Below are 17186 nucleotides of genomic sequence, written 5' to 3' on the forward strand. Positions count from 1 at the left end.
CAGACAGCCACCGCGACAGAAAATCTGCGAAAAAGATAGGACCTCTATTTCGGACATATATTTATTAATTCTAATGATAGAACTTTCAAAATTTATGCTTGAAGATACTACAACTCTAGCTCTCTTTCCAGGCAGCGAATACAAATCACCTTTAGTTGTTATGGGCGTCATTTAAGTTTCAAACGAGCAAAAGCTGTGACGTAAAAGTCAACCCATAAACTTAGAAAAATTGAAAAAAATATCGGTAGAAAGAGAGAGTTTTACCAAAGCCCATACCTACCACCATTAGCACTGTTGATTGTAAAACCCATTACGCACACGCCACTATCTTCCAAATAAACTGTGCATTGCTTTCCAGGCTGTGTATGGCACCATCAAGTCTAGCCTTGACGTAACACGTAATCATGTCTACAGTATCCCTACTACCTGGAAAATTAGACACTGCACAGAAAAACCACAATAAAAAGCATAAAAAAAACGAGGAAAAGGAACGGAAAATTCACGCACGGAGCCGAAAGCGCCTTTGCAGCGTTGTCACAATTGCGCAGATGCGTTGTAGCCACTACGTATCGAACTCACTCACTAATGCTCAAAATGCGAACGCATACCTGCTGCGCATGTGTCATTGTAGATGAATACCGTGGCTTCCTTAGGCACACAGCAAAAAAGCCTAACGTACAAACCGCGTATGCAGTTGCCAGGTATCTGACTCCATGCCACTAGTACAAGAATAATATTCGTTAAAGCGCACGCGTGTAATAAGAAGTGACCGCAATGGAAAATAAGGAGCACGAACGTGAGAGACCGGTTAAAAATTCGAAAGCGTACCAAATGGAACCGAACGGTCGAAATAGAAAAGCACGTAAAGATTAGTATCATTTCGACAGTTAAGTCGAAAGCAAAGAAAAAAAAATCAAATCTTTACATTTTCTTTTCTCTTTCCACTGCTGGCCTCGGTTTTCTGACTAAATTGTTTTTCTTTGTTATGCACTTGATGCGCTATTTTCGCATATGATTATGAGTGGAGAAGGGTGGTGAGCATTCGACAGATTGTACACCTAAATCTTCGGCTACATCATCGTTGGACATTGTTATTGTCGTCGAAAGATAAAATAAAGATGGCACATTTTATATTATTTCATTTCGTGTTACGCTTTATGTTAACATAAACATAAATTAACAATCTACCAATTAACCGATTAACAATCTACCAATCCACGCTCGTAGTTGTAAACTTTAAACATTATTTTATTTATCTCTTATTTTGCGTCGTGATTTCGCGCTCGATTTCAGCCGCGTTAAATGTATGTGTAAACACCGATCACATCGTGAGTGGATGGCGGAGGTTAGCCTCGCAGCGAAGGACGATATTTTTTATACAACTGCGTGCATAATATGTTTTATAATGTTTTTACTATGAATTATGATTTATGCAAGCTGTACAAAATATGAAGTCAAGAAATATTGCTTCAACCCACACGGTGGATAGAAAAATGATTTAACTATACAGTACGTTAAGCAAATCACATACACGACAAAGTATATGAAAGTATTGTAATCATTATCAAAGCAAAAATTAATTATTATCTTTATGCACACCGTACAAATAATTTACAAGCAATCAGTGTAACATAAACAACAACAAAGGACCAAAATAACAATGTCTGCTGTTTACTGACCCCTCCAAAGAAAACAATAACCAAAGAAAATGGGATAGGTTTTTTTCGCTCACTTAAAAATCGTTTTATAGCAGGATATGATTATAATACGAAACATCCGTGGCAGGAATTAAGATCACAAACTATGTGATAATGCGTCATCACACAAAAAGCCCGACCTACAGGGCTGATGACAAATCCTCTTCCGACAAGAGGATGCGGACGCCCGATCAGTTGATTCCATTAGCTCACATAAGAGCAGATTAGACCTCGCGAAAAAATACCTCTCAGGATCCGCCCAAATCGATGCGTACGATCCTTACACCCAGAAAGCGAGACGACGAAAAAGGTCGCAGCTGAGATCCTGCTAGCTAACGCATAACGGGAACACCGCACATATACACTAACACCACTGGCCAACCATTTAGCACACCCAAAGGACTGTCGGAAAAACACACATACACGCACGATTGACCAACGTGCCCCGAGGAACAACAGGAACAGCGGCAATGAGATGCGATGTTAACATGTGAGCTGAGTGGCGGTCATGTTGCGACGCGCTTGAGCTAGACCAATAAAGAGGCAACCGAGCGTATGAGTGGTAGTGAGACAACTGATAGGAAAATGACCTGGATCGTGAGAGGGTCAACCGAGCGTATGAGTGCAAGTGAGATGACCGATTAGAGAGCGATCGAGCGCGAACGGGGGGGGGGGGATAGCATAGAGCGTGCGAGTAAGCGAAATAGACGATACTGATTCTTATGTAGGGGCGATGGTAGGACTATAAAGAGTATGCGCGCAGAGGATAGACGATAACGACGCGAAACTGATCAACGCGCGCGGCTAGACCGACCAATGACGAGTAGCATAGGGGTAGATTGACGATTGAGGTAAAATCGACACTATCTAACCGACTAATAGGGAAATTAGGCGCCAAGACCCGACCAGTAGTAAAATTGCGCGGGCTAAAATACTGATAATCGGCTTAGCAACAATTTAGACCAATAGGATAAAAACCCGCGACTTGAAGGGGAGATAATTGAGGAGAAGCGACGCGATGCCGCGAAACGCCGCGACAGTAGCAGTGGAGCCGTTCTACAAGATAGTGCGTAGTGTAGTGCAGAAGGAAGATAGATGCTATCAAGAGCATTGTTAACCAAACGAAACAAAGGGTGTCCGTGTGCCGAAGTGCGAAAACACGAGACGAACAGTAGTAGCAGTGAGGACTCGTTCCTTTCCATAGCTGAGGAAATTTTCAAGGGTGAGTACCTCTTCTCCTGTTGTTTCGCGCTCGTACACAAACATTACCCCCGTTAACCGATCAGTGCCGCCAGATCTTTGCGCGATCACAGAAATTGCCCGCGCATTAATGGGAGTGCCGCCTGACCTTCGCGCGATCACCGAAATTACCCGCGCATTAACGGCAGTGCCACCTGACCTTTGCGCGATCACCGAAATTGCCCGTGCATTAACAGGAGTACCGCCTGACCTTCACGCATTCGCCAACCGAACCGCGAATTAACGGAAGTGTCGCCTGAACTCCTCTATCACCACGACAGCAGACTGCGATCGTGTCGCGGTGCGCCATCCGCAAACCTCGTAAAGGAATTTGGACGGGGTAGACCGCCGTGGATAAATTCGTTGCGCCGAACAAAAGGAAGCTCGAATTGATTTGGGGACGCGACGACCAGACGTCATTAATTACTTCCTCTTTTTCCCCTCCCCCGCGACCTACGATATAACCGACCTCGGGCTGCCCGAAGCTGATAATTTCTTTAAATAAATAATAATTCCCGTTAATATGTGTATTTTCTGACTCAACCTCGATCAAATTTCCGTATTCCTCCGTAGTTATCGCAATCGGGCCGCGTGGAACCGGCAAGTGCGCGTCGACGCTTCGACGCCATTTCGTATGCGCGAGAGAACAGCCCCCCCTCATACCACTCTTCACCGTTCCCGGATCGCTGTTGATGCGACTTGAGCCGCCGCTCTGATGACCCGCTGCTGAACGGAGTTTTCGTGCCCGACATTTCGACTAGCCGCCGCCCGCATTTTCTTCCGCACGCTAGATAGGACTTCACACTCTCGTTCTCACACTTCTAGGTGGCCAGCGAGGCCAGCATGCGGAGAAAACAGCAAGCTATCCGACTTTCAGCGACCAGAGCCAACCGACCTGCAGCACTACTTATCCTCCTAATGCGAGGACGGTAGCTGGCGCCCAAGACAAAATCATAGCTGCAACCATTGGCTGACTGTGCCGCTGGTGGCCGTGGAGGCCGAAGAAATAAAATAAATTGTTTTTCCCTGCCCTCCCACGTCACACCTATAATCCCTAGAGGTAGAATAATTTATGAAGTACTACTTAAAAGAACTATATACTTAAATTACTACTAACTAAAGCTTTAGATAAATAGATAAAAATTGTAAATAATTGAAAACATCAATAATTCATCTCCAATATAAACGTTGAATAAATAAAAGAAAAAGATGATTAAGGAAAAATATACCACAAAACCAAATCGTATCGAGATAAAGTTAAATTAAACAAAGCAGCTAATGATTTAAAAAAAATACTGTACCAGGGAAAAAATTAATAAACGGAGAAAATCTTTGAGAACTGAGTCTAACAGAAGTAAGGGATTATTCACTATGGACTTACTACTTACTACTCTACGGTGAATTAATTATATAAAGAAAATTGTGTGCCCAAGCAACAATCGTCACTAAATTATTTATTCAAACGGAATGAGTGCTGGGAGATGCGTTCGCTCTAATGCTGCGGTAATTTTGGGCATTGTCGTGTAAAATCAGGTTGTAGGAAAGGTCGATAAATAAGTAGATTGTAGGTTCTCATACTTATTTTTATTATAAACAAACCCTTAGTCTAGTGTACAAAGAACAGTAGTCATACGGATTGACGCATCACTCATTCACTACGCGTGTTATTGTTTTGCGATTTTCTACGCACAGAATAATGTTAACAAAACTATAAGTAATTAAGAAACGAACAATTATAGTGATTAGCCAGTATTCGCCGCAGTATTGTGCAGATGAACACACCATCACTTTCATATCGTAAGATACTCGAAACATGAGAAAGGCAACCGTACTTGACCTGGAGATGGAAACTTGGAGCTGCTCTGCTGCTGATAATGGTGTATGTATTAGCTGATGCAAATAGGTTAGATGTGGCTCCTGCTTCTCTGCTTGACTTCTGCCTCTCCACTTGATTACTGCCTCTTAACTTAACTGCTGCCTCTCTACTTGACTACTGCCTGTCTATTGCCTAGCCTATACCCTATCACGGATATACTAATTAGTGGCGTGAGGCTCATGTTGAAAAACCATTTGCCCTCTCATCAATAGTTATCGGTATACTAGCTTGTGTAAACTTGTCTAATTGCTTATCCCCGACTCGTCCGCGCGGCGAAGCAGGCTATCGCTATGTCTATCGCTCTCTTTCCGTCGGCAACTACTGTTTGTTATCACGCTCAGCTCGTCTTGCTGATCACGCTATTCGGCTTCGATCTTTGAAACAAACCAACGTCGAGCAGTAGCTGTGCATAAAATACAGCTGCTCGATGTTGTTTCTGGTGGCACGGGTATGAAAGAGAGCCAGACAAAGCCGGTCGATAGAGCAGACGACCTCATACATTTTATAAAAAATATAATACAGGATTACAAAACTATACAAATAAACCTATCAGCAATTTTCTCAAGACAACGATCACTAATACTGTACTGTACAAACATAAATTACTAAACTAATAGGTAATGAAACACTTGAAAAATGGCGAAAAATAGTTGAAAATCACATCACTAGTGTGGCATAATAGGAAAAAAATTTATTTGACTTTTAACAAGAACACTTCTTATGGTGATCCATATACGTCATCCAAATCTAAAATTATTCAACTTTATTATTCATAGTATTACCAAAAATCACGTAAAATAGCTCAAAAAGTCAAAGAAATGATTAAAATCAGAACAAATCGCATTAATGAGTACAAAGAAGTTCGTGAAAAAAATTGTTGACCGTAATGAGGTATACGAGTTCTTATGTGTTTATTATGTATTTTGATAGCCGCACCTCGTTTTCATCTTTGTTCAGCTCTGTTACTCACAGATTTTAGCGAAAATCGCAAAAAACTTGACGCCATTAACGCCGAAAAAGCCAAAAATCTTAACTTTACTTTGCGTTTATTTTTGAAGTACTTAAACATCAAAAATATGTCTAAAAATGACTTACTTTATGTTTTTGGGGTCGCTCTACAAAATTCTAAAGTCAAAATGATGATTAGATTGCAAAAAAAAAAAAAAATATGGCGACTATTTTGAAAAAAGCACTGAAAAATTTGTCGAGAAAAATTTAAAAATAAAATTTTCTATCAAAATAGCATATTTTTATTCAACAAAAATGAGCACACGTTTGCACAAACATTTCAAACTTTCGAAATATGACCTATAAAAATTAAAAATTCCAAAATGTACGTCTCAAAATGGCGGCAAAGTAGAAATTTCTTTTTTAACTTCAGAAGCGTTTTTCCCGAAAACTAAAGACTTTCGCGAAAAATTTCTAGGAATAAAAGAGTCCAAGAAATACTCTCAAATTTTTTCAGATTTTTTTAGACAATTTTCGACTTTTTGGAAAATCCAGAAAATCCGCAATATTTTTTTTCTTGAAATCTAATCATCATTTTGACTTTAGAATCTTGTAGAGCGACCCCAAAAATATAAAGTGCGTCATTTTTAGACATATTTTTGATGTTTAAATACTTCAAAAATAAACGCAAAGTAAAGTTAAGATTTTTGGCTTTTTCGGCGTTAATAGGTTAACGAGCATAAAAAACGTAGTTTTTTAAATTTATTTTTCTCTTGTAACAAACATTTTTATATTCGACTGATCTATGTAACATAATATTTTTTTATTCAATTTTGATTTGTCATGAAAAATAGCTATCAAACATTGAGTTTTTGAAACAATGATACCAATGGTCACCTACTGTTAGTTAAAAAATGATTAAATTTACATTCCGAGTATGTAACTCTGCAAAAAAAATTGCACAATGATATAGAAAAAAGAGCGTTAAAACTTCGTTTTTCGCATCAATTGATAGTTAGTGGTCAATCTTGCTTTATTAGTAAAGTTGTAAAAACGTCAAGAAGAGACAAAAATACCTAGTATTCTTGTTTATTACGTGAGTGAGATAGTCGTGAACTCAAAGGACTTCACTTTAGATTAATTCGAAGAATGTAATCCGTAAAGTTCTGGTGGATTCTAAAAAAATACTGTTCTTACCCCCACATATTAAATTAGGCCTAATGAAGTAATTAATTAAAGCTCTATATAAAGAAAAAGAAGAAAAATGTTACGAGTAATTAAAACAACAATTTTCAAAACTATTTGAAACAAAATTGAAAGAAAGCATTTTTGATGGTCCATCAATTAGAAAAATGCTCAGAGGTGATGATTTTATTAAATATATGAATGATAAAGAAAAAGCTGCATGGAATAGTTTTAAAAGATCTGTAACAGATTTCCTGGGTAATAGAAAAAGTTAAAACTATAAAGAAATAGTAGCTGAAATGGTTAAAAATTTCGGAGCATTAAACTGCAATATAAACTTGAAATTACATTTTCTTGATTGTTTCGTTGACTACTTCCCAATCAACTTAGGTGCTCACAGTGAAGAACAAGAAGAGAAATTCCACCAAGATATCAAAGAGATAGAAAGATGATATCAAGAACGATGGAATGTTAATATGATGGCAGATTTCTGCTAGAACTTGAATAGAGAAGTAGAGAAAATAGGCGTGAAACGCAAAAGAAAACCACTTCTAAGATCGTTTTATGATAAATGAGTGCCATATAGCAGAAAAAATTAAATAAGAAAGATGTTTTATTATTGTGATTATGGATCACAAAAAGATGTAGGTATATTTTTCTACTTCATTTGCAATGAACTCTGAATTTGACTTTGATCTAACCCTTAACCACAGCTAATCGGGTGAAACGAACCTCAGATTCGGATTTAGTGACTTCAAAAACATGTAAATATACTAGTATATTTTATTTGCAGTGCTTTCTCTGAATTTGACCTTGATTTGACCTTAAACTAGAGCTAAATAGATCAAACGGACTTCAAAATTGGATTCAGCGACCTCGAAAATGTATAGATATCATGTGCTTGTATTTCGAATAACAATTTTTTTTCCTGTGAAGCTGTGTAATTTGTACCAAGTCCGACACCAATCGAAGAAGTCACTAGAAAAATAATTTTTTTAAAAATTGAACTTTATAAATAAACTAAATGTTTTTTTTCCAAATTATTTAGCAATTGCATTGAAGAAGCTTTAAGCTACAAGCAAAGTATTTTTTACAATGTTCTATTCTTTTTAGATAAAAACGATAGTTTTCTGAAATTGACCTCGTAAAAATTGCTTAAAATTTCGTGTTTTTTATCTTCCGATCGTTTTTATAACTTTGCTAATTAAGCTAGACCGACCGCTGATAAACCAATTTACGCGTAAAGCGAAAAGCTTAACGTTATTTTTTTATATCACTATACGACTTTATTGCAGAGTTGCATGTTCCGAAAGTAAGAGGTCTAATATTTTTTAACCGATAGTAAGTGATGCATCTTGATGATTGAGTGCATTAGATGGAAAAATAGATTTGTTATGAATAATTGAAGTCTTAAAAAATGGTATAAAAATGTTTTCCGCACTTTTCCCATAGAATCGATTGCCGCAATAAAAAGGTTAAGGTAATTTGTTTAAATAATTTTTAAAAGCAATTGTAAATGACAAAAAAACTACGGAAATATTTTTTAAATTGCCTATTAATGAAATAGCTATTTCAGTGCTATCGGACGTAAATTTTGCTTAGGATTTGGCGAAGGCAGTTTGACTGTTGGAATTATTATTTATTGCCGATTTACACTAATGAATTAAAGTTATACAAAAAAATGTTATATACATTTTTTCATACTTTTTCCTACAGAAATAATTAACACAATGCGATTTAAAAACCGATAACTGTAGGTAATTTGTTTAAATAATACATTTTTAGAATTAACTGCAAATGATAAAAAAACACGGGTATATTTTTTGATTTGCCTATGAATGACATAGTTAGTTTAATGCTATTTTACAAAATTTTGGCGTGGGCCTTAATAGGTTAATACGAGGGGAGATCAATAAGTCTTTACAAAAAGAAGGATAAAAAAGTTTTGGGATGTAAATTTTTTTTATTTTTTAACGTAATCTCCTTGAAGGTCGATACATTTTATTAAACGGCCTTCCAGTTTTTTTAATCCATCAGAAAAATATGATTTCTAACAACTCTCAAAATAGGCATTTGTTTCGGCGATGACTTCTTCATTTGACGTGAATCGTTGTCCGGCAAGCCATTTTTTGAGGTTAGAAAATAAGAAAAAGTCACTGGAAGCCAAATCAGGCGAATATGGTGGATGGTCAATTAATTCGAACTTTAAATCGTTAATTTTTGCCATCGAAACTTTACACGTGTGAACTCGAGCATTGTTTTGAAGAAAGAGGCATATTTTTTTGTCTAAGTGAGGACGTTTTTCTCTGATTTTTTCTTTCAGCTAACCTAATAATGACGTATAATATTGTCCAGTGATCATCTGGCCCTTTTTCAAGTAGTTGATGTAGATGATTCCATACGCATCCCAGAAAATCGTGGCCATAATCTTGCCAGCTAACTTTACTGTCTTTGCCTTCTTTGGGTCTGGTTCTCCTGCGGTAATCCATTGTTTGGACTTTCTTTGGATCCATTCTTTGGTTTCAGGAGTGTAGTGGAGTTCCCATGTTTCGTCTACAGTTACGAGTCGACGCCAAAAGTCTTCCGGATTACGACGTATGCGTGCCAAAATAGCCTCAGAGGTGACTACGTCGGTTCGTTTGTTTTCAAAAGTGAGCAAACGCGGCACCCATCTTTCTGATATTTTTTTCATCCCCAATTTTTAATGCAAAATTGAAATGATTGTACCTTTTGATACCCCTGTGGCCTCAACTAATTCTTGGAATTTTAATCTTCTATCACTCAACACCATATCGTGGTTTTGGTTGACCATTTCGGGCGTACTCACTTCTACGGGGCGTCCTGAACGAGGTTCATTTTTTCTTGTTGTATGACCACGTTTAAATTCATTTACCCAGTTATAAACAGTCTTAAACACAGGGGCAGACTTGCCATGAACGGCGTTCAACTCAACTGTGACTTCTTTTGGTGTAAAGCCTTTCAAATGAAAATATTTTATAACCGCTTGAAACTCTGTTTTTTCCATTTTTCAAATAAACCAATAACTTTTTGTTCAACCAACGCTCACAAAAAAAACAACTTAATGAATCGAGCTGAAACTTTGTACGATATCTAGTTAGTAGTATTGCTTGCCAAAAACATCATAATTTAAACGTGACGAGCGCCATCTTTTGGATGTTGTAAACACTTATTGACCCCCCCTCGTACTCTATCTTTCTTACTACCGCTTATCTATTTTACTTATAACTTGATCGAATTATTCTCCTTGTTCTTTGCTGTACTGTAATATCTAAGATTTTCAGAAAAACAGTCAACCAGTGAATGTAGGAAGTGCATTTTTTAAACTAATCAAGCAACCTAACTTTTTGAAATTCTTCAACAAATCTTCAACCAAATTTCGGTAATTAACACTTTTTTGAAAGTGATAGATAGTGATTTATCCTATTTTTAATATATCACAAACATATAAAACAGGGATTTTTCATAAAATCCGATTGTTGACCCAGAATCAAGGTTATAATTTTTAAATCACTGTAAATTTTCCATTGATGTTTCGGAGTATTTTATTTTCTCCAGTACTATTTGTAAATTATTGTAGCTCTCTTAGTGTTTTATTGAATGTGCTATTGGAATACGTACATATATATTTTATTATTTTATTATTATTGAGCAAAACAACTTTGAGATCTCATTTTGATGAATGTATGAAAACCATCCACTATCCTTACTTATAAATATTAATACATCAATCAACCCGTTTATATTTGAACAGAAAAATAACGAGCCGTCTTCATCTTTGGTAAAATATTTTCGAAACTCTTTTTCTCTATCACGATAAACATTTACGTATATGACTTTTTTTAACAAACTTTTATTTTTCAATGGTACTCCTAAATATTAAGCCCTACTCTTGGGTAGTCCAAAATTTCGTATAAGATTATTCAACTTTTCATGATTGAATATTTGAGGAGTATTTTTCTCACCTTTTGGTAAATATTTCTCGTCCCTGTCATCATTTACATCTTCTTCGGAAAATTCATCCACCACATTTATAGGTTCAAATTTGATCCATTTTTTCTTCCAGGACTTCAATTATTTTTGGTCTTACAACTAAGGAGGTGTTTGCATAGCAAATTTTAACTTGTCTATTCGATTTAAAACCTTTGATCTCAAATACTAAAATAGCAGCTTTCTGGACATAAAGGAGCAGACCATATCATTGGCTTCGTAAATCTCAGCTGCTCTGAATTTTTACTCTTTTTCCATAGCATTAAATTGAAAATCTCATTCCAAGAGGGTAGTAACGTTATTTACAGCAAAATAAAACAGTAAAGATAGATAACCTAGGAACAATCTCGGAGATGTAGTTGGTCCAAAACCAATTAAAGGACAAAAATATCAACAGATGAACAAAACACGAATAAACGCGACGTTAATAAAATCCTAGAATTATTAATAAGACAGTGCGGGATACGATGTTACATTAACAAAATACAGGGCCATAGTTAACAGGTTAAATAGTGTAGTGAGGAAGAAGGAACACCTTTTCACTTTCTGTGTATTTTTCGAAATTCTAAATCCTGAGGTAACTCTGAGAAAAGTACTTGTTCTCTTAGTAGTATTGTAGAACTCAGAGAAATCTAATGATATATCACTATAGACATAGAGAAAAAGCGGTTTCTACTAGTATCTCTGGGCTTTACGAAGTACCCTATACCTCTTTTCATAATAATAAAAAATATCCGTGATGACATTTTTGATGACGTCTCTGGTGATCAAAAAATAAAGGATAAAATTACATGTCCATTCTGAGAAGTTGTAATTGATTCAGAGTGGAATTATTTATTATTCAAATTAAGTGACAGTTTACTTACTTTCTGAACATGGAATTGCATAAATATCTAACTCTGGGATGATTGTATCCTCATACTGAAGACTGGAATCCCGTAACAATATACCTGGAGGAGATTCTGGTGGTGTAGTTACACCAGTCCAACCCCACAAACGCCTATACAATTGCAAAGATTAATTCCTAATTTCTATCAAAGACAATATAATATTAAAATTTGATAGTGAAATTCAAAAATATTTTTTAAAAACAACATGTTATTATGTTACAAGTGACGTTTCTTCTTTCTGATTTACAAAACAGTATTACCATATACCTACGTAAATAAATCAATATTGGCAATTTAAAATTGCAATGCGAGACCTGGTGGCCTTTCGCGAAACTAATATTCATGGCGGACGATACCGTACAAGTGTCAATGTTGTTGTATGTAAGAAATGAATAATTTTTGCCTTTAAAATAAACATTGCTAGTTATTGTAAAAATATCAAAATGGATTTTTTCCCTTGTAATCGTAAAACTCAACGCAGAAATAAGTGTAGTGCTAAAAGTTGTATCTCTACTACAAATAAAAACACAAACTTGACTTTCCATGCCGTTCCAAAATGTGGAGTACAAATTGAACGCGTAAATTGATTTGGTAAAACAGAGACTGTGGATAAACGATCCGTATGGTTAAAAAACTTCGGTATAAAAGATTGTAGTGGAGATTTATTGGTTTGTTCTAAGCATTTCAAGTCGACAGATTATTTTTTTTCAGGTTAGTTTTGGTCTCAATAACAAAAAATTTTATAAATAGAATTTTTTTATGAAAAACTAATAGTTTTATATTTTCAGAGGTTCAAATAGGACGTAGAGTGCTAAAAAAAATGCTTTTCCAACACTTAGAAGTCAATCAGTAAAGTGTAAACAAAGAGAAGCTGCAAATATTAAAAGAGCAGAAACATCTGTGTGTATATAATCATAATTATAGTTTTAATTTGCTATCCAACTTGATTACGTATCAACAATCAAAATCATAAATGTTATTTTTATGCAGGCTAGAAGAAGTATAAAAAAAGACAATTGTGACTCAAGATCATTTATATCAGTTGACAAAGCCACAAGTACAACAAATATTGGAATGCTCGATGAATCACCTCAAGAGAAAGATAGTACCGAAGAAGTGTTTGTTGTTGATGCATCAAATATAGACAAAGTACTGAACGCAGTTGTTATTCCACCAGAAAATTCAAAAGTAGTTGTAGTTGAGCCAGAATATCACGATGATGGGTGCGAAGAGTTACAAAAGCAAGTTGATTTATTAAATATTCAAAGTGAATCACAAGACCCCACTGAAGCGGTTAGTCAAGACAAGATGGTTATAGAAAATAGCGTGTTAGACAAAAGTGTACAAGTTAATACCGATAATTTCATTCTCACACTATCATCACATATAAAAACTGAAAGTAATTTGAAAACCATGTGCAACATAAAAAGTTTCAAGATCTTAGATGAACTGACTAAATTGATTGATGAGACATATCCTAGAAAAAGAAAAAGTTTGATAAGTACTCGGAACAGTATCATTTTGACAATGGCAAAATTAAAATTAGATATATCATTCATGCATTAGCTGTTTTGCAAAATGCAGTGACAGAAGTTACAATTAGTAATTGCTTCTACGAGACAGTAAAAAAACTGTCAACAATTTTGCACTGCGTTCTTGGTAAAGTATCGAAGGAGGAAATAAAACGTAATATGCCTTTGTGTTTTGAAAAGTTTAAATCGACTATATCAGTATTAGACTGCACTGAAGTGCATATTCAGACACCCAAATGTTTGAAATGTAAACTTAAATTTTACTCTCATTATAAAAGCCATCTAACTGTCAAATTTATGACTGAGGTTACACCAGCTGGTTTAATAACTTTTGTGAGTGAATTATTTGGTGGAAGATCTTCAGATAAGGCTATTTTTGATTACAGTGGAACCCTAAATCGCATGGAGATCACCAGAGATGCAGTTATGATAGATAGAGGATTCCTTATTGTTGATGTATGTCTGCAAAGGCAAATTGATTTGATAAAACCACCGTTTTTAAAAAATAAAGAACAATTTACCGAGAAAGAAGCTATTGACAACAAAGAAATTGCTAGTGCAAGAGTGCACATAGAACGAGTCAATCAACGTATAAAGTTATTCCAAATATTAAATCACAAATTTCCCTGGCATATGATCGATTATGTTGATGATATTTTTATAATTTGCTGTGGTTTTGCTAATTTAGATTCTCCTATAATTGCTGATGACAAGTTTTTTTAAAAAGAAAAATATCTCAATTGTACATTAAAAAATATTATAATAATTATTATTATCATTGTAGAATTAGAATTATTATAATCATTGTATAGCAAATAAATTTGTATCACTATTTGGTTTCAAAATATGTATTTAATACAAGTTTACTTAAAATAAATAAATTACATTCTTGAACAATCGTATTATTAACATTTCAAATTTTTGCAAATTTCATGCAACATTTTTTCAAAATAAATTTTTTTCAACTTCAATAACCAATTCTCTACATATATTTTATCATAAACGATCTCAATAATCTTTATAGAATTAGAAATACTAGAGTAAATCACGAAATCACATGTGTTTAAATTTAACAAAGTCATTCCCAATTGGACTTGTGCATAATACTGATGATTTTGTATTACAGTGACTTGTCCTTCTGTTATTTTCAAAAATTTACGCTTTTTCAGTAAAATACCATTTCATAGATTTTCCAGTTCAAAGGGACATTTTATTTCCAATAACTTATATGGTTTGTTATCTTTTATAACTACACCATTAGGTGAATAAGCCAGCCATGGCTCAGTCTTTGAAATTATGAGACCACATTCTTGCACATGCAAATTAGTATTCTTGCAATATAGATTTCTTGCTGGTCCTTCATATGTATTGCCATGACGTACATATTTATTTGTGAAATCCTTGGTCCAGAAATACGTTACTGCCTTCTTTGGCCAATCATCTTTGGAATACGTATATAAACTATAGCACCTACTACCAGTTATCCTGAACTGTCGTTCCTTTTTCCACTTGCTTTTACTATTTCTTATAGCAATAGATGTCTCTAAAATATCTTTACACGTCACTTTGTTTTGATAAATGTTTTTGCAACAGTCAGACAACTGATAAGTTATATTTTCCATACAATTTAACTCAGTTGAACACATGGCATTATCAATCACAGTCTTGGTGTAATCCACCTTATCAGATTCAGCACCAGCAAGTGCTATTTGTTCTAAGTGAAAATTATTGTTTGTAATGTCTTGAAGGTGACGTCGTGAGGGTGCTTTGAAATGACTAGCCTCATTGTGTACTATCTTAACGTTATTTTCGGAATAATTAAATACTGCTTTTTTATTCACATTATCATTGGAACTAGACAACGTACGAGAGCTATGCTTAGCAAGTGCTGTACTTGCATCACACTCAATAAGCCTGCTTCTAATACTCTTTTGAACGTTTTCTGTCAATGCAGGTAATCTCTTTGACTTTACACAACAAAAGTACTTGGTAGGTTGAGCTTCAAACTGTTCGAGAAATGGTCTTTTATGTTTATTCCATAAACATTCCATATCAGTAGGTGACAGCAATTGTAAACTATGTAAGTCTGTTCTGGAATATGTAAAAATATTTGTTAACTTTTTATCTCAATAATAAGAAATCAAAATTCCGGCGAAAAAAATTACTTACCTATTATAATAAAGCAAGACTCTGACTATGTGCTTACATGAGTGACTAGTGACGGCTTTGCACGAGCAATTCATTACTTTAACACTGACAGGATCATCATCGAGCCCATCCGAATCATCAACATCCAATCTACAATTTTGCATTCTACGTAAAGATAAAGTTCCCTTTATTACGTGAGGATTTGGCGATGACAATGCACTTGACTGTAGACACAGAGCGTATAACTTAATCTGCTCGGATGATCGAGAGCTTACACCACACACAAAAATCATACCGGAATTAACGATTTTCTGGCCTTCAATCATATTGCGTGATGATGGCTTGGCCTTCGTAAAGTCACAAATCTCGTCTAGACGCAACAACAACATGTTCAGATTACTCGGTATTTTGTTAATAACAAAAGGTCACTAAACTCACATATAAATACATTGCACAATGTACGGTATCGACGGCCATGTTGTCTCAGCGACACAAGCGCCTCTTAGCCCGCGGTGGTAGTTTTTTTCGCCAATAGGATAAATTGTATTTATTTAGGAAGTTCTAGACTCTTACTTACACGTTACTTTATAACAAAAATGAGCGATTGAAATTGGACAATTATTTATCTAAGAACTCTGAAAAGAGAAAGGCTTTTGTCAAATCGTTTCAAACTATAGGATCAAGTACCTTTTATCATGTGGAATAAATGTCATCATGAGTATAAAGCTCATTTATGGCTGAAATAAGTTTCAAGTTATTAATATTTAATTGCAGATTAAACCACAGCTTTTGAAATCATGACTAGTAGTTTGGCATTGCTGTTATATATATATGGGACACTCCGTATCAAACGGAACGAGGATCTATCCAAAATTCATGATAATGGATTTTAATGATCTTCAGCTTAAAATGTTTGTTAATAGACCCTCTTCATGGGCTAGTGTTGCTTTTATAAAAAATTCAAAATAGCGGCTCAATATGGCTTCCGGAAAGCAGGAAACATCAAAGTTTTGCAAATAAACGTTAGCAAAACAAAAAAAAAAGATGCCTAGTCTTGATTTACTACATTAACAAAGATTATTATGTTGAAGGCGCCACCTTTGATCCACCATGATGATTTTATGAAATTAAAATCAAGGTATAGAACAAAAACATACATTTACAGATAAATTCATAAGAATATATTCGTCCGAGACTATTTCCCCCTGAATTTCACTATTTTTCTCTGTTTTAATGAAATTTTTGAGTCGATTCGAGCCGCCATTTTAGATTTTCTATTTCTGAAAACCTGAATATGAAATTTGTAACCAAATTAAAGCAATGGAGGTCAATTATAGAGTGTAAATATCAAAATTTTGAGTCATAGTCTCGATTTATATTAATTTTTGGCGATTTTTGGGTTTTTAGGCGCCATCTTAGATTTCACTAACTTGCTTATTCAACTTTTTAAGCATTCTAATAACAGACTTTTTTCACCTAAATCCGATTGAATTGGGCATCTTTTTCTTTTATTTTGCTCTCCGCAAAACCATGATTTTTCCTAATTTCCAAAAACCATATGAAGCCGTCATTTTGATTTTTTTAAAAAAGGTACACTACCCCATGAAAAGGGTTTATTAACAAACACTTTAAGCTGAAGATCATTAACATACATTAGCATGAA

General features: G+C 35.0%; 1 protein-coding gene across 2 annotated transcripts in view; it reads right to left on the bottom strand.

The window, feature by feature from the left end:
* The window catches only part of LOC131668500 (phosphatidylinositol 5-phosphate 4-kinase type-2 alpha), a 681877-nt gene that overhangs the window by 145802 nt on the left and 518889 nt on the right, over positions 1-17186 (bottom strand). For both annotated transcript variants that reach the window (XM_058942741.1, XM_058942732.1), the window contains one exon: positions 11820-11953. In XM_058942741.1, the coding sequence (XP_058798724.1) occupies positions 11820-11953 (134 nt within the window). The remainder of the gene's footprint in view (positions 1-11819; positions 11954-17186) is intronic.

This window comes from Phymastichus coffea, unplaced genomic scaffold (assembly GCF_024137745.1).
Source record: "Phymastichus coffea isolate CEN01 unplaced genomic scaffold, Cenicafe_Pcof_1.1 PCOF00006, whole genome shotgun sequence".
NCBI lineage: Eukaryota > Metazoa > Arthropoda > Insecta > Hymenoptera > Eulophidae > Phymastichus > Phymastichus coffea.